Raw genomic sequence first — 25,395 nt, 5'->3', positions numbered from 1 at the left:
GAAATCAGAGCATGACAAAGGATATTATTGAACTGTTCTCCCTAGAATGAAACCCATGAAGAGCTGAGGGAAAGAAACTTTCTTCTTGGACTTCCATGCAAAATATGAGGGTTACTGCCTAAGGGGACATAGGGCTAACTATGGAATGTAGGAGGAAGGAAATTTGTGACTGGTGTAAAACTTATCCAGTTGGCAGTCTGTCACTCTAGGAAATGCTGCATTTTGCAGATCTGGTTAAAGTGGGCAGAGAAATAAAATTAGGGAGAGAGATGGTGCAACTAGACAGTCCTTACACTTATTATCTTTTTCTAGTTGGATTGCTTATATATCTTCCTGCATGTGCCCACAAAGTCATTAAGTACATAATGGCTGTATGTCCTCTATACCATACACCTGCATATTTTATTTATAAGGCTGAATAAAACAGCACAGATGCTTTTACTTATTGATTACAGTCTTTACTGGCTGTGTTCAATTTCACTTCAGCATCTCTTTTTGACATTAATGGGCTGTAGTCAGGCTCACCTATTCCATGCTCACATTGAGCAAAAGACCTCAACGTGTAAGTTTCCAGGAATAAGAATTTGTTCAGAGAAAAAGGATGAATGGGAATCACATGCCTGTTTCCAAAACTGGAAATCCCATCCTGAAGCTTCTGACATTCTGGACAGGAACCCAACAAAATCTAAGATTACTTCAAGCCATGAATGTCAGCTTACAGAGACACTGTGAATCAAGAATTGTTCCAATGGGTTAAGAAAATACACAGCTTCAAAGGACTAATTGAATCCCTCTTCATGTAATTCCCCGGTATAGTCAGAACATGAGAATCACAGGAATTTAACTCATTCTGGCTTGAAATTATGCTTTCAATGAAGAGCACCAGGTGCAAATGGAAAATGTCTGGAACAACCTCTACCAGAATGTAAAAAGCAACTGAACAGAAGACAAAAACCAAGGTTTTTCCATTTCAGATCTCATTACATGAGGTCTCTCATGCAGGAGGCCAGCATGAAACCTCTTGGTTTGCAGAGGTACATCATCATCACTAAATTAAGAGAGTCTTAAGGAGAACAATGCTGCAGCCATGTTAGAGGAGAAAAGTAGAAGTGCAGAGACTGCAAACATTGCTTGTCTTTCACAGGGGGCAATACCTTCTCCTGACTCATGCATATGTAGGAGACCTGCCCACAGACTAAGTCTAAGCAGGAGCTTCCCACTAAGACCTTATTACAATCTCTTTCAGTGCATGCCCATAAACAAGTTTGTCTTCCTGGCATAAGTCTTTTACATTATATTTATGCTCCACTGCATGTCTCAGGAAAACACCAGAGGGTTTATCAGTGCTAAAATTTCAGATATACTACAGCCAATGATTCAGAAAATTACTCATTATCTTTTAAAACTGTTAAGGTAAGCTTCACTTTTAAACTGTACATTCTTTATAACAAAGAACTTGTCTTCTGCCTTTTCTGTGAAGTATTTGGGATATTTTTGGGCCTCATAAAATTATAATAACACCCTCACAATCAAGGTAATGAAACTTGGCATTTTATAATGGTGTCTCTTATAGAAAAAATGTTTCAGAAAATTTGGACATACCTGCCTCTACCTAGAAGTTTTAATTATAATAAAAAAATTGTTTCTACTTTGACACTTCTTGATTTCACCGCTTTCAACATTTAAACAGGTTTTCACTTTAAATCAGACTTTCAGAGGAAAAAATTGCTTCAAGTTTAAATCTTCTAAGTCTTTGCTTTCATCTCTCCCTTATGACAAAAATACCATGGAAATAATGCAAATGTCAGCCTCCTTGCCATAGGTCAGAACCAGAAAAATGTGAAAGTCTTCAGTTTTTATATAATACTCCTTCTGTCTGCTACATACATTAACATTTACGATGGAAAATGCTGAAGACCTCCCACCTCCAGTTGTTCAAGAATTTCTTGTTTAGTATCCACGGCAGACTGTAAGAGATTTGCTGGAATACGCATCTCTGCATCCTCAGATGAATGCTCCGTGTGTTTGCAAAGGTCTATGAGATGGGCATGCCAGAAAGACAAGCCTGTGAGCAGCTCCAGACAGTTCTCCCTGGAGTTTCTGTGTGTCTCTCATACACACCTCAGTATTCACCCAGAGAAGACCACATGTAACTTCTCTGCACACAGCCAGAATCTGTGCAGTGGATCAAAAGAGCCTTGTGGTTGATATCAGTAACTTCCTGCTATTCCATATCCTTGAATATTGGCTCAGCCTCCAAGGAAGTTCAAACTTTAAATTTTTCTGCCTTTCTCAACATTTTGGTAAAGAACTCCCCATATCACCTTTTGCATCTAGCAGTTCAATTCCCGCAGAGCACAATGAAGTACACACACAAAGCATGCCAAATTCCTGAGGAACAACAAAATTGCATCTCTCCACTAACCTGATGAATCTTTGCAAATCAGAGATTAAATCCCCTTTGTCTGACCAGACTCAAATGGAGGTGTGTGATGGGAGGGACATATTTTCTTCTCAGGTAGATTTCAACTTCCAGATCATTCATGGCATCACCTGTTCTATGACATGGGCAAGGGCTTCTAAATCAGTCCTACCTCCAAAGATGGTCACAAGGCTAATTTCAAGAATGCCATTGTTCCCAAGTCCCCATCTAGTACTAAGAGAAGTGGTTCCTGTCTGTTTTTGGGGCTGTTTGGGTGCAAACAGCAATGCTGCTCCGAGCCTGGTGCTGCTAGCTAACACAGCAATCCTTCAGGAAGGGCAGCATTAGAAGAAGGACATGATGGATGCTGCCTTTGCAGGGATGGGTGCATTGCTGCTTCCCAGGGGTGACACATAGTTTGGGCTCAGGGGTGGCTTTGGGCCACAGGGTTCCCAAATCCCTGTTCCCCACCCACCAGGTATGCAGTCCCACACAGGCACTATTCCAGTGAACCTGGGTGAGGGGACTCTGGCTCCCAGCAGGAGCAGGAGCATGTGAACAGGCACTGAGGGGTGGGAAAGTAGGCCAGCAGCATCTCCTGAATGCTATAAAATAAGTTTAAAAACATCTCCTGGGTTGAACTTCCCCAGCAGTGCTGAGGTGGCATGGGATAAATTCTTGTCCTCATCTCAGCTCCTCAGCAGTGGCACCAACCTGCACACACAGCACCTGGTCTGTCAAATTTCTTCCTTCCAATTCAGCATTTGGTCTGTCAAATTCCTTCCTTCCGTCCTTCCAATTCCCACCTGTGTGAGAACAACTCCTATACCCTGATCATACTTACTGCCCCAGTTTTTTCTACAATGTATTGATAAATGTAAAAGGGCACCAATAGGTTTTATATAACACCTGCCCAAAGGATGTGGAATCTTGGAGGACATTTTTAAAGATGTTTCAGTGGACAAAGAAAAGGACTACCCACATTTCTGCATGGAGCTTGACCCTTGCTAGATTCACCTTCTCCGATCCCAGCACAAAAAGCGATGCCAACGGGCTGTGCTGAGCTCTGCCCCACCGAATCCCTCCCTCCAAGCCCTGGAGAAGGAGGCTGCCTGAGGCTGGCATGGAGTGGCAGCTCTTCCCCTGCACCAACCCAGAGCCAAATCCCCCCACAATGCTGCAGCCCACAAGTGACTACAGATCTGTTATGCAGCTGCTCCTCTCACATACTACCCACACAAATCCTGGAGCTCCAACTTTGCTCCACTAAATCCTATTTTATTACAGTCAGGATTAAGTTTACTCATCCATGATGGCACTGTAAACCTTGCTAAAAAGACTTCTTAAAACCATGCACCATCTAAAAACTGGACTCTCAGGTTTCTTAGAAAATCTGTAATATTTTCTTTCTCTCACTTGCCTTTGGGAGAAAATATCAAAAGTAAAGGCCTTTCAGTTGAATTACTGAGTAGATGTTGATCTGGCAATTTCCATTAAAAAAAAAATCCATAAGTAAGCAGCAAGATCATATAGCCTACTGTAATTTATTTTGTCAGAGAAAAATTGCACAAGCAACTGCATTATTACGATGGACTATTTTTAATTAAAGTTCCTGAGGAAAAGATAGGCATCAACTAAGAAAAGCCACCCATGTCTGGAAGCTATATTGAAAATAAAAAAATGAAATGCCAAAACACATAGAGAAATGGACATTTGACATTTGAATGAGGATTTCTAATAGCTCAGAGGAAGGAAGAATATGAAACTGGAATTTCAATTCAGGGCCGATTCAAACATAATCCCTTCTGTTAGGGATTTGGGGCTGTGAAGCTCCTCAACTTCAACGAGTATGCTTCTGCAAGGTTATGTATGTCAGACTGGCAGACACCTGCATGTTCCCTTTGGGAAGCAAGCTGGGGATGATCACTGACAGTGCCTGAAAGAAGAAGGTTCTGCAGAAAATCTCTTCAAGCTAATGGGACCCCAGGTAAATCTCAAATTAAATGCATTCTTAAATTCTAAATCAAGTGTTGCCTTCATTCCTAAAACTGGTGGTAATATTTGCACTTGTAAGACAGGTCTGGTTGCTCACTTTATACAGATGCAAGCCTACTCTCCTTTGAGTCTTCCTAAATCCTTGCCCTTCAGTGATAATCATGTAGCAGTGAGATTCACAGACCGGCGACTTGTTTATGCTGTCTGCCCAACAAGTTATTCTGTAATAGCTTCTGCCTCCGGCAACTCTCCGTGCCAGTACAAAAGTCACTTTGTCTTAGACTGGGGAAGCAAAGTCAGCAGCCAAAACACTTTTCCTACAGTAAACACCAAGGAGAAATGATGGGGGTTTAAAGAGTGCTGTCAAGAGCTGTGATTTGGAGGGCAGCCAGTGAAAGGATACCCAACACAGACAGTAACTCTTTAGGCACACACATAGATTACAATTCTAATCAGAAAACCAAAATAAAATACAAAGCTGCTTTCAAACGTATCCCTGAAGATACTACTGTAACAGCAGTTAAAAAACAAGAATCCATTGCATAGTAGTTAGGCCTTGAAGCCCAATGTCCATTCCTACAGGAATAAACAGAAAAGGTAGTGTATGTTTTAAACAATCCTGTGCCTTGCTTTCTTCCATCATAGACCTGGAGTAAATCACACAGATAAAATAACTTCATGATGTAATTTCCTGAAATTACAGTGAGAGTCTCTGGCTAAAAACATTTAGATGGCCCCAAACACATTACTAATAGTCAGTAAACACTGAAAATCCTTCTGTTCATTTTTGTGATTATGAAAGAGCTACTAACTTGAAGCAGTTATACTGGCTAAAAATTTGTTTAAGATTACTCAAAATCCTTGTATATACAACAGCACTGTGCATTCATGATTTTTTTTCTCATGGACTGTGTTCTTTCTTGTATCTGTAATAGTAACCAGTGATAATTTAAATACATTTTTAGCATAGTTTTTATTTATTTTTCTCACTACTGTTTAAATCCCCCTGGAACTCAGTGGAAACAGTCCTCAAGCTCGGTGGCATTAGCAGAGAATCTGGCTTGCCTGAAAGGAGTCTCAGGCTGACATTAGATAGGGCTCCCTGGATGTGGCTCACCAGCAGTTTGCATGTGGCTGCTCCCTGCCACACCCAAACATGAAAACAAGGCATCAGTCACTGTTTAAAACACTGCAAGAAATGCTGTAAACATTATGAGATCATCACAGGAAATTCACATGGTAAAAAACCAGGGAATTAATAATACAAACAGAGGAATGCTTCCAAGCAAATAGACTTAATGCAAAATAAAAAAGAGGGACAGTGTTTTCTGACCTCTGCTGCACCAAAGAAGAAACCCCAATTGCAAATTAAAATCAGAGTGCTTGTATTTCATTAAGGTTAGAAAGAAAATTCTGTCTACCCTCTGATAGCTGTTTGTGCCAGCCAAAAGTGAATTTATGGCATAATTGAAATTACATTCTTTTTCTGCTACTCACTTGCTTCTGATGAGCATCATTATGCTGAAGCAATTTATCATGCTTTATATCTGAAAGAGCTGTTCTCTTTCCATAATCCTAGCCTTTGTACCATCATTCTCTAAAAATCTGGGCATTATAATTTCCTTCCTCCTTCTGCTCCTCTTCCGTGAAAACTCTGCTGACAATTGTGAGACAAAATACAGAGCATGCACACAATCTCAGATAACTATTAAATCCTCTGAGAATTAAGACATACTTTCACTGCCACAGGTGAATTTTCACTTTGAGTCTTTAGCTCCAGTGTCCCTCATCCAGCAGATCTCCAAAGAAGAGCAGGAGAGAGACAGCCACCTGCAGCTGGTGTTTCTGTAAGTAGGCAGGCAGCTGCCCCAGGTGCACAGCAGATCAGGTGACTGCTCTGCAGGAGGAATATTAGTACATGTAGCTTGGCAAAGAAAGGAAAGGAAAAATTTTCTTTTCCACTCCTCCTGGAAGATGAATGAATTATCCCCTACCAAAGGCAGAAGCTGGTGGGTTGGCAGGTGCCCTCAGATGTGCATTTGCAAGAGTTGTGCTACCTCTGCTTACCATAGCAGAGAGCAGCCAACCCATGCCAAGGAATAGAGTCTGTCAGCAGAACATTTTTGTTACTGCTGTTTACAAACAAACCTCATTCCATGCTGAGATTTCAGCACTGGCAATCAAAAGGTAGATTAAACAGCTTTACCTTGAAGGTTTGATTGACCAAACAGCAGACCCAGATGCTGAAAAAAACACCATCTGCAAGAACAGAAATACCTTTTAAACTTTTAACTGCTCAGCCTCACCTAGTTGAGATTTTAGTTCATTACCTGTTGCCACAATGCTGAACTGAGAGTCAGGAGCTGACAAAATGCTACCACACAAGGGGAAAAGGGATGATGTGGTTGCTGGATCCCACACCCTGTGGGCAGGAGTAGGCACTCCACCATTAGGCTCTGATCAAAGGATTTTTTAGCTAACTTTTGACAGTATTCACAGTTGCCAGATACTGAAGCCTTCAAATTTTATTTGGCTACATCCAAAACACTTCATTAAACCTCAGGCACTTGTTTGCTGTAGGACATCAAACCAAAATATTTGGTGCTTTGATGTATATGTATTAGTCTAAAGGATTAAATAGGTATGCAAGAATAATCAACAATTTGAGACAGAAAAAAATCTCTTTGCCTGGAAGTCTGCCTCTGGAGATAGCCACTGTTACCTGTGAAGGCTTGACTTGGCCTCACCACATAGCCAGCTTCTCTTTCAAAACTACACACAGAAATCAGAGCTTTGCCTCCTCTCAAGGTCCAATTCCCCTACCTCCAATCCCTTGTAAATATGTAAGTATTGTCATCAGTTTCTCCCATCTTTAAAAATTCCTATGAACTGAATGCTAAACTCCCAGAAAGCTTAACATGGATATATTTTTTCCTACCTGGGCAGTAATGGGATATTTTACTTTTTGTTTCATCATCTCACTCCCCAAGGCTGTGTTTGTAACACACACTCAGCCATGATTAAAAAAATAATTCTAATTAAAGAATGAAAACAAAGTAAAAAGCCAAAGTTATTACCCCATGAGTTAAAAAAAAAAGAAAAGAAACACATGTAGCTATGATCATTATGACATTTTGATATCTGCTCAGTTCTGGTCAAATTCTCCATCTCCTATCACAGAGAAAAAGATAAATTGTCACTCCTATCCATGTCATACTGGGAGAGACTGACTACCTGGCTATAATAGTTAGGAGTGCTGTCAAAAAAATCCTTAAATGCACAGTCACTAGTGATTTCATTGTGGTACATCTTTCACTTGAAAATAATAGTCAGTACTTTAATGGAGAAAATAGAAGCTCAAAAAATCCTTAATGATGCCGAGTCTCTTTTATGCTAGCAGTTTTACATGGCAAAAACAATTCTTGGAAATGTCAACCTGCCAATCTGGTTTAAGGTTTTAAACCTTTATTATGAATTTCAGAGGTAGACTAGAAATATTTCTGTTAATGGCTTTGTTTGAAATATCTTGATTATAGATAATCAGGTATGAGCAGTAGATTCTTGCAATACAAGAAGCCCCTGAATAGAAAATTAAAGCTAAATCAACATTATCCCAAGGCTTTCTATTCCTCATTTCCCATCACAAGGTTCCAAGTGGTTTCTGCCACATCCTCCTCACCCAGCAAGTCTTCATATGAAACAGAGGTAAAATGAGCCTTTGGTGGTGGGCGATTTATCCGAGCTATTTCCTCTCCTGAATGCCCAAGAGGAAATCTCATATTCTTCCCCTTCTCCTCTCTGAGCTGCCAAGAAAAACCCATCTCCAGCAGCTCAGAGCAAGAGTAAGAGGGTCCAAGTGAGAAACTAAATCAGTTGCAGGCCAGGAATGGGAAGAAAAGATGGCTTAGATTTTAAAGCCCAGATTATAACATAGAAGAACCGGTTCATTTAATTAGTGCTCTTGTCGTCTTCAATTGTGTCTGCTGATGACCTAGAGTAAAGGTGCCAGGATCCAATCAACACCCCCATTTAAAACCAGTTAACAGACTGTCAGGTTTGGTTGTGAAAATGCCTTTATTAGTAACTGGTTTTGGCGAATCCTGGAAAGCAGTGTCACTCTTTATACACTGAGAATTACATGCTGGTTGGTTGAGCAAACTGAAGCCTTCAGGAAGGCTTTCTTTTTTCCCTCTCTCTTGATTTGTATTCATAGTGAAAAATCATGTAGTAGCATGACAAAGATCTTTCTTTCAATACCAGACTCTTTGAAGAAGTGTGGTACTTCTTGTGGAGCATTACATTGTGGATACCTGTGGTTTATTGTGTCCAAAGCCTTCCTCTTACTTTTAAGGAAAGCATCTGTGAAGACACAAAGCATGTGTGAAATGTACATACCCAAATTGCTCAACCCCCAAAGCCTCCCTCTTCCTTCCCTTTGACTAAGAAAATTACTGTCAAATTTTCTCCTGATCATCTTGTAGCACAGAAACAACAATGCTGAAGTTGTCCACGGTGTTTATTCATACCAACTCAGAAGGACAGCAATTCATGCAATATTTCTGGTTTTTTCAACAGCCTGAGAGCACAAAACCAGGTTCAATGAAAGGCAGCTTGCAGGAGTGCCAATGGCTCATCTTCCTGTGCAGAACCACAAGAACTCTTTCTATTTTTTACATTCTCCCCCCAAAAGAATACACAATTTCTTACATACGGTTATTTTTGTAAGAGTTGTGTCCAAGAGAAGCAAGAGACATCTCTGAATTTGTGTTATTTAAATGACAGTCTCCTCTATGGCTGTGTGAACTGGTGGACTATTCATTCAAACAAAAGTGAACAGATGCAAAACTTCACCCTAGAGTGAAATCAACACTGTAGGATAAAAACCATTTTGTTTGGTTTTTTGCACTTACTACAGTCAGGCCCAGAATGGAAGTGACAAGTTATCCCACCATGGGAATGTTCTCACAGTATTTTTGGGGAGATTGAGAGCCGGTGGAGCCACAAATAGCAGAAAAAGCTTCCTGTTTAAATATTTTTTTCCTTGCCTGAAGTCCTGACCTAGGGGAGCAGCTTTTGGCAGCAGCTGTAAAGTAACTTTCCAAACAGTGTAGCTCAGCCCCCAGCACCAGAGACTGCTGTCCCAAGGTGTGTCTGAAGTCCTGCACATCTCAGCTGTCCCTAACCTCGAGGGCTGGTTTGCATATACTGGAGAATTTTGTGTTCAGCTTAGCACCCACATCTGAAAAATGCTGAGGAAAAACCTAAGGTGAAGAAAAAAAGGAAGGAACAGAAGGTGAGAGAATCCCACAAAGTAGGAACCTGTAGAAGGGGAGAGAGGAAAGCTGATCTGTTTGCCACTGGAGGAGATGGAGAACATCAAAAGAGATTTTAGTTTAAGGAAACCAACTCTAATTTCTTTTTCCTTTCTCTTGTGAAGGTAAGCCAGAAACTGTAGTCCCATACCCTGACAGCTCACAAGAGTGGAGAACATAGTAGCTATCATTCTATAATTTTGATTCATGATGGTCAAGGTACAACAACTAGTGGTTTTAATACAGTGGTCAAGGAAGCTCCTTCCAACAAGTGATTCCCACTCTTTCACATCCTTATAAGTAATGTAGGACCTACATTTCAGTTCCCCCCCAAACTAATATGGGAACCTTCCCCTATAATTGCCCATAGTTTATGATACCTATGGCAGTATGCACTACAGTTTCTGGTTTGGGAATAATCAACTAATCAGTAAATTAATCACAAAAGACACATGAGTATGCAATGGAAAAGCAGAAGGATTCCTAAAGAAAGGAGGACTTTGGGAATGACCAAGCTGTCAGCCTCACCTGTGTGCCTGGGAAGAGCATGGAACAGATCCTCCCAGAAGCTATGCTAAGGCACATGCAGGACAGAGAAGTGATCTGAGACATCCAGCACGGCCTCACCAAGAGCAAGTCCTGCCTGAGCATCCTGATGGTCTTCCGCTGATACATAAGTGGGCAAGGGAAGGGTTAGCCCAGATTATAACATGGCAAGAATGATAACCTGTGCATTTTCTCCAAGGAAATCTTTCCCGAACTGGTGAGGGGGAGGGGCTGCTGGAATTTGCTTTCTAGAGGGACTCCATTCAGAGGTTTCCTCCCAAATTTGCCCCAGACCAGGCCACCCACAGAGGTGGTAGATGCCCCATTCCTAGAAACATTCAAGGTCAGACGGGGGCTCTGAACAACCTGATCTAGTTGAAGATGTCCCCATTCATTGACTGTGAGTTGGAGTAGATGACATTTAAAGAACTCTCTATTCTATGAATGACCAGACTCTAGAAAACTGAAAGAAGAGATGAACAAAAAAAATCCCCAATTATTTTTTACAGACAAATATATGAACAACATTAATGAGGAAAACAATTTAAAGGTTTGCAGATTTGCACTTGCTTTAGAACTGTTTTATCATATCATTTAATAACTTTATTCCCTCCTCCATCACTTCAAAGTCTTTTGTTTTGACACCACTGAACTCAGGATGGGAATTTATCCCGAGCTCCGCACGCAGTGACAATGAGGTGAGCTGCCTTCACCAATCTCTGCACAAGACCCAGTTTCTCTTGGCACAGCTCACTGAGGCAGGAGCACGCTGAAGAGATTGGGCTGTAACTATTTTGGAGTGATCCCTGAGAAAGAGCCTTAAATAGACCAATACGTCCATCTGTCAGTCTCAGATGGATCCTTGTGCTTCTTCTGCCCACGTAGGCATTATGCTGATGTCCCTAAATATCAGCACAGCTTACCCTCCCCACCTCTGGCTACTATTGAGGGAGCAAGACCTAAAATTTGGGTAGGAATATCTTGTAATTTTTGCATTCATTTTGGCTGGAGCTTCCATCTTGTAACAAAATATAGAGTAAAGAGAAAAGGAAACAGAGAAATCACAAGCAGTGTACCCATTAAGGGCAGACTGTGTCATTTTCTAGAATTGAATGAACCACCATGATGGGCACTTAAAGAAAATTCAGGCCTTCTCAGACCAAGGTACATCAAACCCAAACCCAAATCAAGTGAAGGCTTTGCCATGCCTCCTCCCACAGAACAGATACTGTCTCCCCACCAGGCATTTTTCAGCAAGCTGAGTGTAGGAACAGGGACAAAAAATCTTAACCTTGCAGAGAGCTCCCAGCTGATATAACTGCTGGCAAAACCAATGGGGGTGAGGGGATCACTCCTGTGGGGATGAGAAAGAGGCTGAAATACTGCACACACCATGGCTTTGGCATGGATTGGGTTTGCAAAAAGAGCAAGATAGGTGAAAATATTCTCATCTGTGGCCTGAAGAAACAGGTTATTTACTGAGAGCAGCAAAATGTGCTGATTACAAATTCCTTGAAGAGTCACAACTGCATAATTCCACCTCTTTACCACTTAAACCCTTTTCCTGACCTACTTGCACCAGCTGCCTCCATTTTTCCCGTTCAGAGGAACGGAGAACTTCTTGACAGATCCAGGCAAAGTGTGGCACTCTGCCGAGCTGGGCTGCCTTTCAGCCAGCCAGGCTTTGGGCAGTGGAGCCAGGCTTACCTGCACAGTGCCAGGCATGGAGAAGGAGGAAAGCCCAGTGCCATGGCATGTGGCAATGGAAAGCTTGCCAAGATGGTCAGGTCTCTGCCCCTCATTCATCCTCTGACAGCTTGAGTAGTGCAATGTTAATAATTCATAAGTTATCTCTGCAATAAGTTACGTTCTCCTTTTAAAAATAGAGCTAGAGAAGCAAGTCTAAATAATTAATTTCAGAAGAAAAACAATCAAGCAACCCTTTCAAAGAAGGACAAAAATCAATAGCACTGACTTTTTTTCACCTTGCTAAGCATTTCCGGAAAATACCGTCCCTGTGGATGACAATGCCCTGGTGTGACACATATTCCTAAGTGCAGCATCATCACAACAAAAACCACAGGCAATCTGCAAAATTTGTTCAGAATCTATGCATCTCACAAAGCTCCTCTTCTTGCCCTGACAGACTGCCTCTCCCTCTTTTCCACCCTGCTACGCAGCGCTCCAGATGCTGGGATGAAATTACCGGCGATGTGAGATGAAAACAGTTGGCGCCGGCTCACGGGGAGCCAGCCAAAGGGCAGGAGAGCTGTGCCTCCCAGGAGTGGTGCCACTGAGCTGCCCACTGATGCCAGCTCTGCGCTGAGCACCAAATGCAGGGAGCCTCCTTACAGGTCTGCCTACCGTTTCTCCTTCAGCTGGAGCTCCCTGGTACGCACAAGGCTACATTCACCTGGGATCTGTGCTGGCTCCTCCGAGCCCTGCGAGGGAAGCAGGGAGGGCAGGACATGGGATACCTCTGGAACTACAATGCCCTGGTAGCCACCTCCACCCCAAACACTGCGTGACACCTCCCACAGGAACAGTTGTCAGATGGTTGCTGCTCTGAATTATTTTCACTGGAGAGTGGAATGACAATACCTAATCAACTTCAGCACTAATTTAGCTGTGGATACTCCAGCTTTAAATCACAGCTTCTGTTCACAGAAACAGCAGCATGCTGTGACACTCTACTCCTCCTGAAGCAAGTCTTTTCCCCACCTTGGCAAGGAAAACCAAGGGTACTGTCTTCACCTAGGACTTTTGCCCCAGTTGAAACACAATTTAGAATATGGAGAGCATGCACTTATTTCCTCCCCGCCCCCCCAAAAACAGCACTTGAAGGATTTGCTACCAATATTTTGCAAGGGTTTGCTGAATAAAACCTTTAATTATGTTAGGATATATTAAGGGAAGGAATGAAAAGAAAAGAAGGTATTTTTCAAATGAAAATGTCACAGAGACTACAGTTTGTTTGCACTGTCACTGCTGAAGCCCATGTGACAGACAGCAGGATTATTTTTGGTAACTGGGTGGAGGATGGGGAGACTGATACACTATTTGAACTTCTCCATGCCAGTCTCTGCTATTGAAAAGTTACCAAAAGGCTTCTGCTATGTAGTAAGAAAAATGAATTATCAATGAAGCACAGAGAAATTTAATGTATCATACAAAGAAGGCTTGCTTATAACTAACTGGTGTCTAGACAGTAATGCAGCTATGCTAGGTCACTTTTCCTGCTGTAAATGCCATCACCTAAACATAATTTCTCCATATGCAAATGCCAGTTGTGGTTCTTCAAAGTATTTGGGAGTAATGGAGGGGGTGAGTCAGCAGAAGCCCATGCCTGGAATGAGAAACTCAGGCTGAGTAACAGAAGAGATTTTGCATGAGACAGATCTCTGGATCTGATCAACAGAATCACTGTTACTTTATCTCAAAATCACTCACTTCAAAATTATAATAGGATTTGGAAGCAGTGTCAGCTGAGTGCTGGCCAGTCCGGACAAATAACAAATACGTATTAAATAAAGACTAATCAGAGCTTGGTGGTATCTTATTTATTAAATAATAATCCTTAATTTCAGATGCAGATACTGCTCAGGGAGAGCATTTAGAACATAAGAAAAATATTTGGAAAATGTGAGGGGTCCTTTGGTTAAAAGATATTTTTAAATTTCTAAAAAGAAATGTGGACAGTGCATTAGAAGATGTATAATACAATAACTTTAAAAAAAAAATCATGCTACTGACTTTGCTTCCTAACTACTGAGTTTTTTGAGTCCAGAGAGATCCATTCCCATGCATGGCCTCCTACTAAGAAGGAGCAGACCATTTCACTCTCTGTACAGTTCCTGAAATGCCATAACAAGTATTAATCATTCACTGTGGGTAGGTACCAATTTATTATTTATCACAGTGAAAAAAAAAATATATTGGAGATAAAATGGTGCTGCAGTAAAACTTTCATTCAGTTAATGGGTTTAGTTATGATTATTGCCTAGGACTTCATTACTTAAAACTGTCACAAGCACTAAATTCTAAACAGGGTTATTGAGTCAACATATTGTTCTTGCTTAGTCCTTTTGGTGTTACTTGAATCCTGTCCCGTTTCTCATAAATTTCCCTTCAGGTAAACTCACTGATAGCTAAAAAAAGGCAATGTATTACAAAAATCAAGGAATTTTCACAGTATGTCCCTACGTCAGTGAGTAAATTTTCTTTGAAAAATATCTGAAAAACACTATGTGCCACTTTAATAAGTATGTATAAATTCCTAGCTTATGAAAACACAGGGTAATGTTTTATGCAAACAAGTGTGTTTTCACCAAAAATAATTTCTTTAGCACTTGTGTACCACTTCACACCAGATCTGTATTTATATCAGAGCAAAAAGTGGGAAATCTGATTTCAGCTTGGGATAGTCACACTTTACACACATGCAGCACGTGTTTTGTCCTACTTACAAGGTTCGTGGCAATGAAAATCACTGTCACACTCAGCTCCAGATTCCACACACAGCAGCTCCCAGATTTCATTTTGCTATGTTATGCTTATAGAGCTCAATTCTTCTATGAGCAAAATGCACTCCACCTGTACTGATGTTAAACAGAGTACTGCACTTGCACTTTGGAGCAAAACTTGACTCAAAACAATATGCCTGAAAGACTTTTCAACTTATCTTGTGTATTTCTATCATTTTTTTAAAGTTCTGAATGTAGGTTTTCACTCTGTTATACAAATATTTTAACAGAAAACTTTCTTTGACTGTTAAAAGCAGCAGTTCTTGAACAGTGCCTCAAAAATAAGGTGCTGCAGAGGAGGAGCAGAGAATAAGCTTAGGTATTACACTATCCAAAGGAGGAAAAGCTCTTGGATAAAAGAGCATTTATAGAAGTCACTGTCTGAAAAAGCCCACAGGTAACCTGGGAAAGCCCATTTACAGTAGGTGCTGGTTCTCATCTCAGTCTGTGTCCTGAAGAGGCACGTTGGAGGCATTACTATGGGCAGAGAACTTGTACTTCTTCCTCTTCAGCAGAAATGAATGGAAACAGGATTTCTTGCCTTTTGCCTCTACCTTTATTTGTAAGAACACCACTGAACCTGAGCTGCAGCCATGGCCCTCCGTCAGCTGGAAGTGGTTTCCTGAGTGAAGATGCCCTGGGAACAGCACCTGGGTCTCTGACAGTCCCAACAACCTGAAGGGCTTCAAGCACTTCAACTGAAGTTAGGAGCTGGCCATGAAAGCTTCAGTGTCACAGGTAAGGCTGCTGCTACAGCAGAGGTCCTTGCAGACAAAAAGGAACACCTCTGGTTGCTGCCCCTCTGGTCCTTCTGCTTTCAGTGGCCATAAGAAAGATTGTCACCTGCTCAGTACGGCCAACGCACAACCAGTAAATTTCTTCCCAGTAAACCCCTTTCTTCCCAGTTACACAATTCTCATTCATTTCTTGCTAGCCCATTTCACAGTACTCATGCTAAATCTCCCAGCAGCTGCTGCCCCTGACCTTATTCCTCCCCTCCCTTTGTCTGCTCTGACAGGGCTGCCCATCCCCAGCAGTGTCAGGGCTGCCACAGCTCTGCCTTGTTTTCCACCCTGGCTCACCAAACCCAGCACCAAACCCAGACAAAGGACAGGGGAAAATACACATTTAGCAGCTGCAAACAAGCAACCAACTCATTGTCCTCAGGGGGAACAGGAGCTGGTCCCGTGCCATCTCAGTGCTTTTCTTCAATAAGTAGCAGAAATGGTTTGTTCTTCCCCAAGTAGGGAGCTCTCAGAGACAGGATTACTCTGAAAGGTACTGCTGGCAGGGGAATTAATGATTGCTGTACATAAAGGCACCCAACACTTGCCAAGCATGATTTCCTAGTTATTTACACTTAGACTAAATATAGACCATCCTTTTGTGAAGTATCTTTCCTGAGAAAGTATAAGGAAGAAGTTCCCTAAAGATGCCTTGGTGGCTCCAAAGAAATGAAGTTTGAGGTGAATTAGATGTCGAGTGGAGATGTTGAGTTCTCAAAGAAAATCCACTTGCTATTGTCAAGCCTTTGAGTAAAAGCTATGATGTGTAGATGCTCAGAAGAGAATTGGTAAGGGCTTTGCACTGCTGCAAAGGAAAGGAAACTTTGGAAAAATAGTCTTCTGAATGCTTTCTGGTTGATTGATTGAGAAAAATTCTTAATACACATCGATATTTCTCATGAGGTGCATTAGGATATTAGGAAGGGAGAAATGACAGCTGCAGGGATGTTGCTGAGGTAATTTGTTAGTGATGGAGTCATTTTTTTTCTGTCCTGGCAGCCTGCTGACTCAAATGGCAATGTTAATAACCCAGACAACACGAGGAAAAAGCAAGCAAGCCTTGGCAGGGATATGTGTTCTTATCAAATCTGTGAGGGCACACTGCCTTTGCTTCCAGAGCTGTAAGGAGGAAGCGGCTTTGTAAAGCCACAGAAAATCCTAGCAAATTCCTAGAAGGGGCAGTTCTCACAAACATCCCAGGATATGCTACAAAAAGTGTTCACAGCAGTAGAAAAACTCTGCAGCTCTGATGGAGAATGCCACAGAAAAAGGTATCAGAGGGTGGTGCAAAACCAGTTGAAATGTTCATAGTAAAAAGGACAGAAAGGGAAGATTTGAAAAATGAAAACTGAAAAAGTAGGTGAGTGTAATCATGGAAAAAATCAATGAAACACAGTGCTTCAGCAGATAGAGAAGACTGACACACAAAAAACCTTGCTACAGTCAGTGAAGTTAAAAAGCATTCAGTGAGAAAACATTATTAGCCAGTGAAAGAAGTATCTTCAAAAGAATCAGTGACAGTACTTCAGGCAAGAGTAGCAGATGATGAACAGTGATAAATGAGTAAAATCTGAAAAATTTAGGAAGTATTATGGGAAAGGAAAGAACTGTATTATCTTTTGGCTAAGAGAACTGAAAGCAAAAAAGGAAGTACAGTGGCATGAGTAAGCAAAGTGAATGCCAGGATACTGATGAAGACATTCAGAGAAGAATGATGTCTAACTGGAAGACATCAGAATTGGACAAAATTCACAAGCATCCATTAAATTGCTTTATCAACTCATATCTTAGCTCAAAAGACAGGAAATGCAGCAAAAGGCTGAAGGGATGGAGCACATTTATGAAAAAAAGAAAAAGACAAAGGGAAAGAAGGAGGTGGCATCCTAAAAACCTGCAAGTGACTCACCAGTTATCTGAGAGCTCCTTGATGAAACAATCAGTGAAAATCAGAATATTTTTTTGATGGGGAGCATTTGGCAGATACTAGATCTGAACAAGGGCCTGTTTTGATAGATTATGCAAAAGCTTCTGGAAGTGTTTCATGGAATGGGAATCCAGAAGCACCTGGGACTGGGGAGGGAAGTGCATTAGCAGCAATTCGCAGGGAGAGAGAAGAGGAGAGGAGAGGAGAGGAGAGGAGAGGAGAGGAGAGGAGAGGAGAGGAGAGGAGAGGAGAGGAGAGGAGAGGAGAGGAGAGGAGAGGAGAGGACTGTGAAGGATTATTTTCACAGTAAGACACATTGAGAAATATTATTTAGTGACAAGAGAGGAAAGTCTCTCTTATATGTACTTAATAAAACAACTTGAAATTACATGGTCAGTAGGAGGCAAAAAAAATCCCAGTTAAAACTGTAAGACTTCCTTCTTAAGGAATTAAATTTTTTATTTATGTAGAACAAGCCTATATACCCAATAAGTCCTGTTGAAAATATCACAGGAGATCAAAACAGGTTATGGTGAAAAAAACCCTGAAAAAACAGCACTAAACATGATAAATGTTAGAAATTCTTCAAAAGATTATGATAAACACCAAAGGTGGCTTTAAAGAAAGAGTGCTTTCAGAGACATGTACAATTCCTAAAGGTATTTCAGCATGCAAAATACATTAAAGATAATCAACATATATGCCATCCACTGCAGTGAGAAATGGGAGCTGAGGGAATTGCACGGCACGCCAAAGCAGAAGCGAGCACTGAATTAAGCAATAAATATGAACATAGATGGGAGAAAGCCTTTCTGTTGATCCAAGGATAGAGAATAGTCAAGGATATTGCAGAGAATGAGCATATGGTTGCAGGAAGCTATATCAGAGGGTGAATACTGTCTAACTGGGTCTCAGGCAACGCTCCAGGACCAGAGAGGAAAACGCTCCTTGTAACTGTCAGCCCTTGGATAGACAAGACGCAGAGTCAGGGTGGACTGGGGAGAAGCTACATGGCTTTGGGGTCACTTTTGTCCTGATATATAAAGCACTAGCTTTCCACTGGCATGCCTGTAATATATTCCTTGCACACATTAAATGTTCCTAAGGAGGCACCGCTTCTGGTTGTTATTTGAACACATCTTGAGTGAAGAATATTTTTTTTTTTTAGCGATGTCAACAACACTGCAAACACACTTATCTGACACATGCGTAGCTGTGTTTCTCCAGCTTTTGGCTCATCTGTCCTTGTGTGACCTGCAAAGGACTCCAACCTCATCTTCTCACCTCCAGTGACCTTGTGAAATTGTGACTGCCAGAGAAACCACAACTCACGGCATGTGAAACCAGACTATCTCTACTACTACTACTACTACTACATCTCATGATCCCTCTTATGCCCTGCTTTATCTCCACATCAGCATTAATACATCCCATCGTTCTACCTGCTATCTCTCCCTTTCCCTACCTCCCCTCCAGCTTTTGCCTCTTACTGGCAAGGAATGCATACAAAGTAAGGGTGCCTTCACCTCATCTTGCAATCCAGCAGAGAGACAGCTGACAGCTGCAGCAATCTAAGCAGGAAGGTAAATTCAGCCTGGTTAGAGCTAGCTTGAGCCTTCAGCACTGCTGGACCATTTTTTCCCTCACTTCTCACCCACAATTTAGTTTCTGCTTGAACCCCAAGGCCATCAAGCAGTACCCAGTGGACCTGCATGTTAATCAACAACAAGCAATAAATTTGGTACTGTTGATGAGACGGCATTTTTTTACAGAGCAGAGACTGCAGACCCTGCAACATGGTATCATGTCCACTTAGCACAGCATTCACAAATAACATTGAGGAAGGAGAAGAATAGCTAAAACATCCTGCAGACTTTATCTTTTGGGCCAGGTTCACAAGTAATCTAAGCAACACTGATATGTGTACCAGCTGATGATCTGCTCTGTTAGGTGCAAAGGCTCCAAAACTCCTGCACTGGACTACTCCTAACTCCAACGCACAGAGAAATTAAATAGGGACTGTCCTTATAAAACTGAGCCAGGCTTTGTGCCAGTTGACTCACAAGTAATGTTGGAAAGATTAAAATAACACATAATTGCACCAGCTCTCTAAATCTGACCAGGGCTCAGCGGATAAATGTCTTACCTCATTACTTTTAAATGCTCTATCTCAATCTGGTTTAAAACAGAGCAGGGGCTGTGAACTACCAATCTGCTGTACTGTTAAGAGAACAGAAATACCACTGCAGATTGGGATGTAGGCTCCAGCAAAGAGCTGTGGCTTAGAATCTGGCTTCCCTTTACGGTCCCCTGCTCCTCAGCTCACTTGCTTCCAAGGATCATCACTTCACCCAGTGTGACTGTGTGTCAGCACCAGTTGAAATGATCCCTTTTCTCAAGAGACAGCATTTCTGTGCCTGAAGTGCAATGTTATTTATACATTACAGACCACATTCTGGCTGCCCAGCTCATGCTGATAGCTCCACCACCACCATCACTGAGGAGTACCAGCCAGAACAGCGGCTTGCCTATCTGAGCCCTGCTCTCAGAGGCAAGTCATGCACACTTCATTTGACTTTCAAGTAGGTGGAAGTCCCAGTCTGTGTAAAGAACAGCCAGAGCTAGCTGGAGTCAAATCAAAAAGAGCAGGAAGAGAGTTCTTAAGGAGACAGTTTAAAATGGGACAGAAGCCCTGTGAGAAGCCCCAGACAAGAAGTGGAGCATCACTCATCTACATCTCTATTGATTCTAAATTACCGATGACGTATCTGGGACGTATAACAAAGGAGACCTTTGGGACAATTGTACAAGCAATATCAGCAAGCACTTCATGTAAGAATTAGTAGTCTAAGACACCTCTGTGCCAAATTTCCATTCTAACCCCATGCTCTGCATGGCTTTTCTGACAATTGCTTACCTCTTTTAACTTGTCCAGTTCATTTTGCAGCGTCTGCTTGGATACTTCCACCTCAATGATTTGCTGCCGAAGGACTTCATTTTCATCTTCTGCTTTGACTCGTTTCTCCTCCACGCTCTCCAGCTCATGGTGCAGTCTGACAGAAACATCTTTGGCTACCTGGTCAAAAGAGCACAAATGCATGAGGATCATCCATGAGGAGCAACAGCTAGGGTATGTCTCCTACAGTAAGAAGCACATGACAGCCCTAGACAGCCAAGAGATTTTTAATTCAATTATGACACTGTTGATGGAACACTCCAAGCCTTCCAAGTACCAAAATGAATATTCATTTCTAATAAAGGAATCCAGAATGAAAATATATTTAATTACCCATCTCCAGCTTCCTCTCCACATTATGCTAAGGCAATGTCATGAACAGCAGGAGGAAACAAGCAGGCACCAAAGCTGCCCATCAAAGTCCCAGCACATCACACAGATAAAGCCAAAGACAAGCAATTGTGCTGTAATGCTGACGGGCCATCCATCAAAGCAGTGTGAGCAGCCGTCACAGCCACACAAACTGGCTGCTCTAGCAGCAATCACAACTAGGCAAGAGTGATATGAAAGCACAGAAATATATGCTAGCTTAGGTTTTCTGAGTCCAGCCTAAAAAGAATAGATATTTACTCCAAAAACATCTATAAAGGTGATACATCATACAACACAAGGAATTATGGAATTACAAGAAGTCAGTAATAAAAACACTCAATATCTCTTTCATTGAAATCTAGGTACAAGATTTTTACTGAGTAATGTATCATTGTTATTGTTATAAGGTTATAATTTGGTTTCCATCATAAAAGAAAAAAACGAGATCTGACATTTTAAAAGGTTTGATGACTTGATATGTTACTCTCATTTCCACTGCTGATAACAAATCATTCTGGTTTCAGAAGGTTTTATGTTTTGCACTTATAAGTACAATATTCTTAATAATTCTAGTTGCAAGTAGTCCTCTCTACAGAAGATATTTTAAAAACAGCTGCAAGATAGCAATATCAAGAAAGATGAGTAAAGCTAGATAAACATCATGTCTACACAAAGCTTTACTTGGTCTTGATGGAAGCATTTCTGAAAGATACAAAAACTGTTTCAGTATGAATATAATTTTGACAGGTATTTGTGTTTGTAGGGAATGAGCATTTTGATTCTCTATCTGCCCTGCAAAAATACTATAACACTCTGTTCCTGTTACAAGTAACTCACTAGACACTAAGAAATGCAACTTAGAACTATTTTTTCCCAGTTACTTTGCATAAGCAAGAAGTGAAAAGGAAGGAAACAGCATGAGCTGGAAAAGGCATATCAGGTTTTGTTTACACAGTATTGCAAAGCTAAGGTTTTCAGTAAAACCAGTAAATCAAGACCCTTTAAATCTTTCAAATGCAGAAATGTAACTTGACTGTATTTCTTTCATTTTGAATCTGAACATGTTTTTTCACTCACTGGCACATCTTTTTATGGCGATGAGCTGAATATTTGCTCTCCACCACAGCAGAAGGAAATTGGTTGTGACGTTTGGAGAACTACTGCTTGTTTCATGTGTCACCCTCACTTCCATTGCAGAGAGCCACATCACAGTCTGCTCTCTTTTGCTGTGATATGAATCTCTCAACCCACCTTTAAATCTTGTTCCAGGCTCCTAATGAGCTCTCCATCCACATGGCCTGTTTGTGCAACTTTCAAGCTTTTCTGTTCTGCTTTCCTGAGACGATATTGCAGAATGCGGCAATTCTTGTTTGCCCGGTCCAGCTCTCGCCGGAGCTCCTGCAGCTGGTAAACATCTTCCTCTAAATAGCTGTCACGCATTTCTTCCATCTCAGCCCGAAGTTCATCCAGCTCATCCTGTGAGAAGGCAAAACAGTGCTCCATCATACCTCTAAATCTCACCCATGGGAGCAAAATAGGAAACATGCTCGCTAGGATACCACATTAATGAAATGATACAGATTGCAACGCGCAGCTCCAGAAGCCACAGGAACAGAAGTTTTAACCCAACACTGAGTAATTATGCTGAACCAAATTAATGGATACTTGTCATATTTCTTTCAACTGCTTTGATAATTAAAAACAAACCAGATGTTCATGTCCCCCGAAACTGGTAACCTTCATTTTACCATCTCAAGTTAAAATCAAAACTGCACAATACTTTACCACTATTTGAACTGATCCCTTGCTTTACTTAGACTACAGTAAACCTACTTAACCAAGCACTCCAACATCTCTGTGGTGTGCCTTTTTAACAACCAACACCTCCTAAAAATGAAATTTTTAGGAAAAAAGAGTCCCTGGCATGAAATATTGAGATGCTTCACATGGAAATGCTGTCCCATCTGAGGCTAACACTGTGCGCTGACTTAATGATACTTGGATTGTGTGCAGGAGAAAGTGGGGTTTTGCTGTTTGCACACACATCTCAATAACAGGACCGCAGGAACCAAACAATGTTTTCCCATGTGTTCCCACGTGCCCATGGGAATAACCTGCTGGTTCTTTTCTGGGCATCATGAACTGTCCCAGTTCCCCATTGCACCATGTGTAGCACTTGCTCTCTAAAGTCAGATTAAAGATTTACAGCTGAACAGGATAAGCTCTACCATTGCCATTTGTTTAATGCCTGCGTGACTGAAGCTCCCAAGCTAGAACTGTTGTAAAGGTCTTCCAGGCACAGGGGTACAAAGTATTAAACTACTGCATGAGAAAAAAAAAATGATTCTTCAAACTGAACAAAGTTGGGGGGGGAGGAGGGAATCAAGAAAAAGAGCTAGGAGGAGAATATTTGAAATTGACTATTAATTTTTTAATTGGTTTCTTTAAAATTGCATTCGATATTATAAAGACCAAATTTTCCATGGAAAACTTCACTTAAATAAGATTCCAGGAGAACTTGTACTGGGTCTGGCTGCACTGTGACCCCACTTCAGATCTGTAAATCACTCTTGAAATACCAAGGATGGCTGGAGAGTATTTCACACTTGAAATTCCAAAGGTGGCCAGAGAATATTTCACACTTGTCTCAGGTGGAGGGGGCACTGCTATGAAGTCAGTACCCTTGACAAAGCCCCCCTGCCCCTGGCTGAACCATCCCTGTCCAGTCCCTGCAAGAACACATCTGCCCATACTCTCCTCTCAACCATTCCCCCATCCCATGGCATAACCAGACCGACATATTAATCCTGCTTCATTGGAGCTTTGATAACCAGTCCAGAGCAGATCTTGTCCCTGAGCACAATCCTGACCAAAGGAAAATGGGTGATGGGTTCTTGAGCCTTGTCAGTTATATTAGAACTACAGTGTTATTCTTACCAAAATCCCATCCACATATAAATATATAAATACTCCAGTATACAGCCATGGTTTAATTTCAATTAGTTGAGCCAGCATAAATTTTGGGTACGCACAAGTCCTGTTATTTCCAGAATTACAGTTCTGGGCTCACCAGTGAGGCTTTGCTCCACCAACACACCCCACTCAGCACCCTACACTGTTCTCCCTGGATGCTCTGAAAGGACAGAGGGGTTTTCTCACAAGCCCACTATGTCACTGTACATCCTCAATATGTTCAGATTTCTGCTGCAGGAGCATCCAGTCCCACAGTCTCTCTGGGACAGGGGCAGGATCAGGATATTTGTGTGGATGGATAAACTCAGGGGTCACTCCCCAGTGAGCTGGATCGTGCTCACACCATACACTGTCTGGAAAGGAGTAGTGTAAGCACAGTCATTGAGGTTACCCTGCAGCAATAACATCCTCACAAGTTCCAAATACATTAATTAAGCACAAACAGCTGACTTCAACGAAGCAAATGAGCTCTGCAGACCAAACCCAGCAGGACTATTTCAAAACAATTTAGGGTGCAGGCTCTATCTACTGCTCCTCAGGACACAGCCAAATACTCTGGCCAGTTTACAGCCAACACACTGGTGAAGTTTTGATAAATGATGTATATTTTTAAAAAGAAAAACATAGCAATGCATGCTTGATTGGATTGGAAATGAGACCTGCTTTTCTTTTCTGTGTACACACTTGTCACTATGCTTCACATTCATAGACAATTTCAAGAGGTAAAGTAAAAGTTTACCCAGTGAAGATAGGAGATGCAGAAGAAAATGCCAAGATTTCAGAAACTGATTAGAGAGTAGCAGTGGCTTTTGAACCTAAGAAAAGGAGTACACTTGTGCATTATCAGCTTATTATTGAGGTATTTTGGTAAGGTACTCATACCAAAAGTAGAGTCTTTACCAATCAGAGCTAACACAGCCCTATGGAATAAACAGGACCAGAGTTATTTCTTAAGGGTTGTCTGCAGACTCAGGTGTTGAATTCACCTCAACTAGATTTAAGTTCAATTAACTTTTAAATGTCATCTTCAGAATGCTAATATTAGATTAGTAATTAGGTTTTAAATTAAAATTTTGAAACACAAATCCACAATAAAGAAAAACAACTGTCATCAACAAATTAATGGGATCTGGTTTATAATCTGCTGTTTACATTTAAGAACTAAGCAATGGCTTTCATGTATAAAGTGGCCTGCAATTATAATGTCATTGCTCATCTCTTAAACTTCCTTCTTATCTTTATCAAGTTTTGTTGGTAGTAAATTTTGTTGGTTTCTAAAGACAAATAATAAACAATATTTGATTTCAAAGCATTTATTGCAACCAAATTTGGAAAGTGGACTTCATATAATTTTAAACAACCAAATCCCTGAAACACTCATCCCATTGAAACGGAATATTTCCAAATCCTATCTGTGGGCATGGGAGTTCTCCCAGCTGTAAAAGCCACTCTGTTGGGGACTTCAATCCAAAGTCTTTCCTCACAACAAAGAAGTTCCTCAAAGAGTTGCAAGCATTGGCATGAGTTATGTTTTAGGAGATAGGACTGTCTTTAATCTCCTGGTAAAACACAGTTTTCTCAATCTCT

General features: G+C 41.3%; 1 protein-coding gene across 7 annotated transcripts in view; it reads right to left on the bottom strand.

Annotated features, from left to right (window-relative positions):
- MTCL1 (microtubule crosslinking factor 1) overlaps positions 1-25,395 on the bottom strand; it is a 102,316-nt gene that overhangs the window by 68,501 nt on the left and 8,420 nt on the right. For all 7 annotated transcript variants that reach the window (XM_054285343.1, XM_054285342.1, XM_054285344.1 and 4 more), the window contains exons 2-3: positions 22,087-22,311; positions 20,425-20,583 (exon numbers count right to left, since the gene is read on the bottom strand). In XM_054285343.1, coding sequence (XP_054141318.1) covers positions 20,425-20,583; positions 22,087-22,284 — 357 coding nt within the window. In that variant the 5' untranslated portion in view covers positions 22,285-22,311. The remainder of the gene's footprint in view (positions 1-20,424; positions 20,584-22,086; positions 22,312-25,395) is intronic.

The sequence above is a fragment of the Melozone crissalis genome, unplaced genomic scaffold, assembly GCF_028551555.1.
Source record: "Melozone crissalis strain CALT ecotype California unplaced genomic scaffold, PUWL_Pcris_2 ptg000042l_1, whole genome shotgun sequence".
NCBI lineage: Eukaryota > Metazoa > Chordata > Aves > Passeriformes > Passerellidae > Melozone > Melozone crissalis.
Note: the sequence above shows the minus strand (reverse complement) of the source record. Positions and strands in the feature narration are given on the sequence as shown.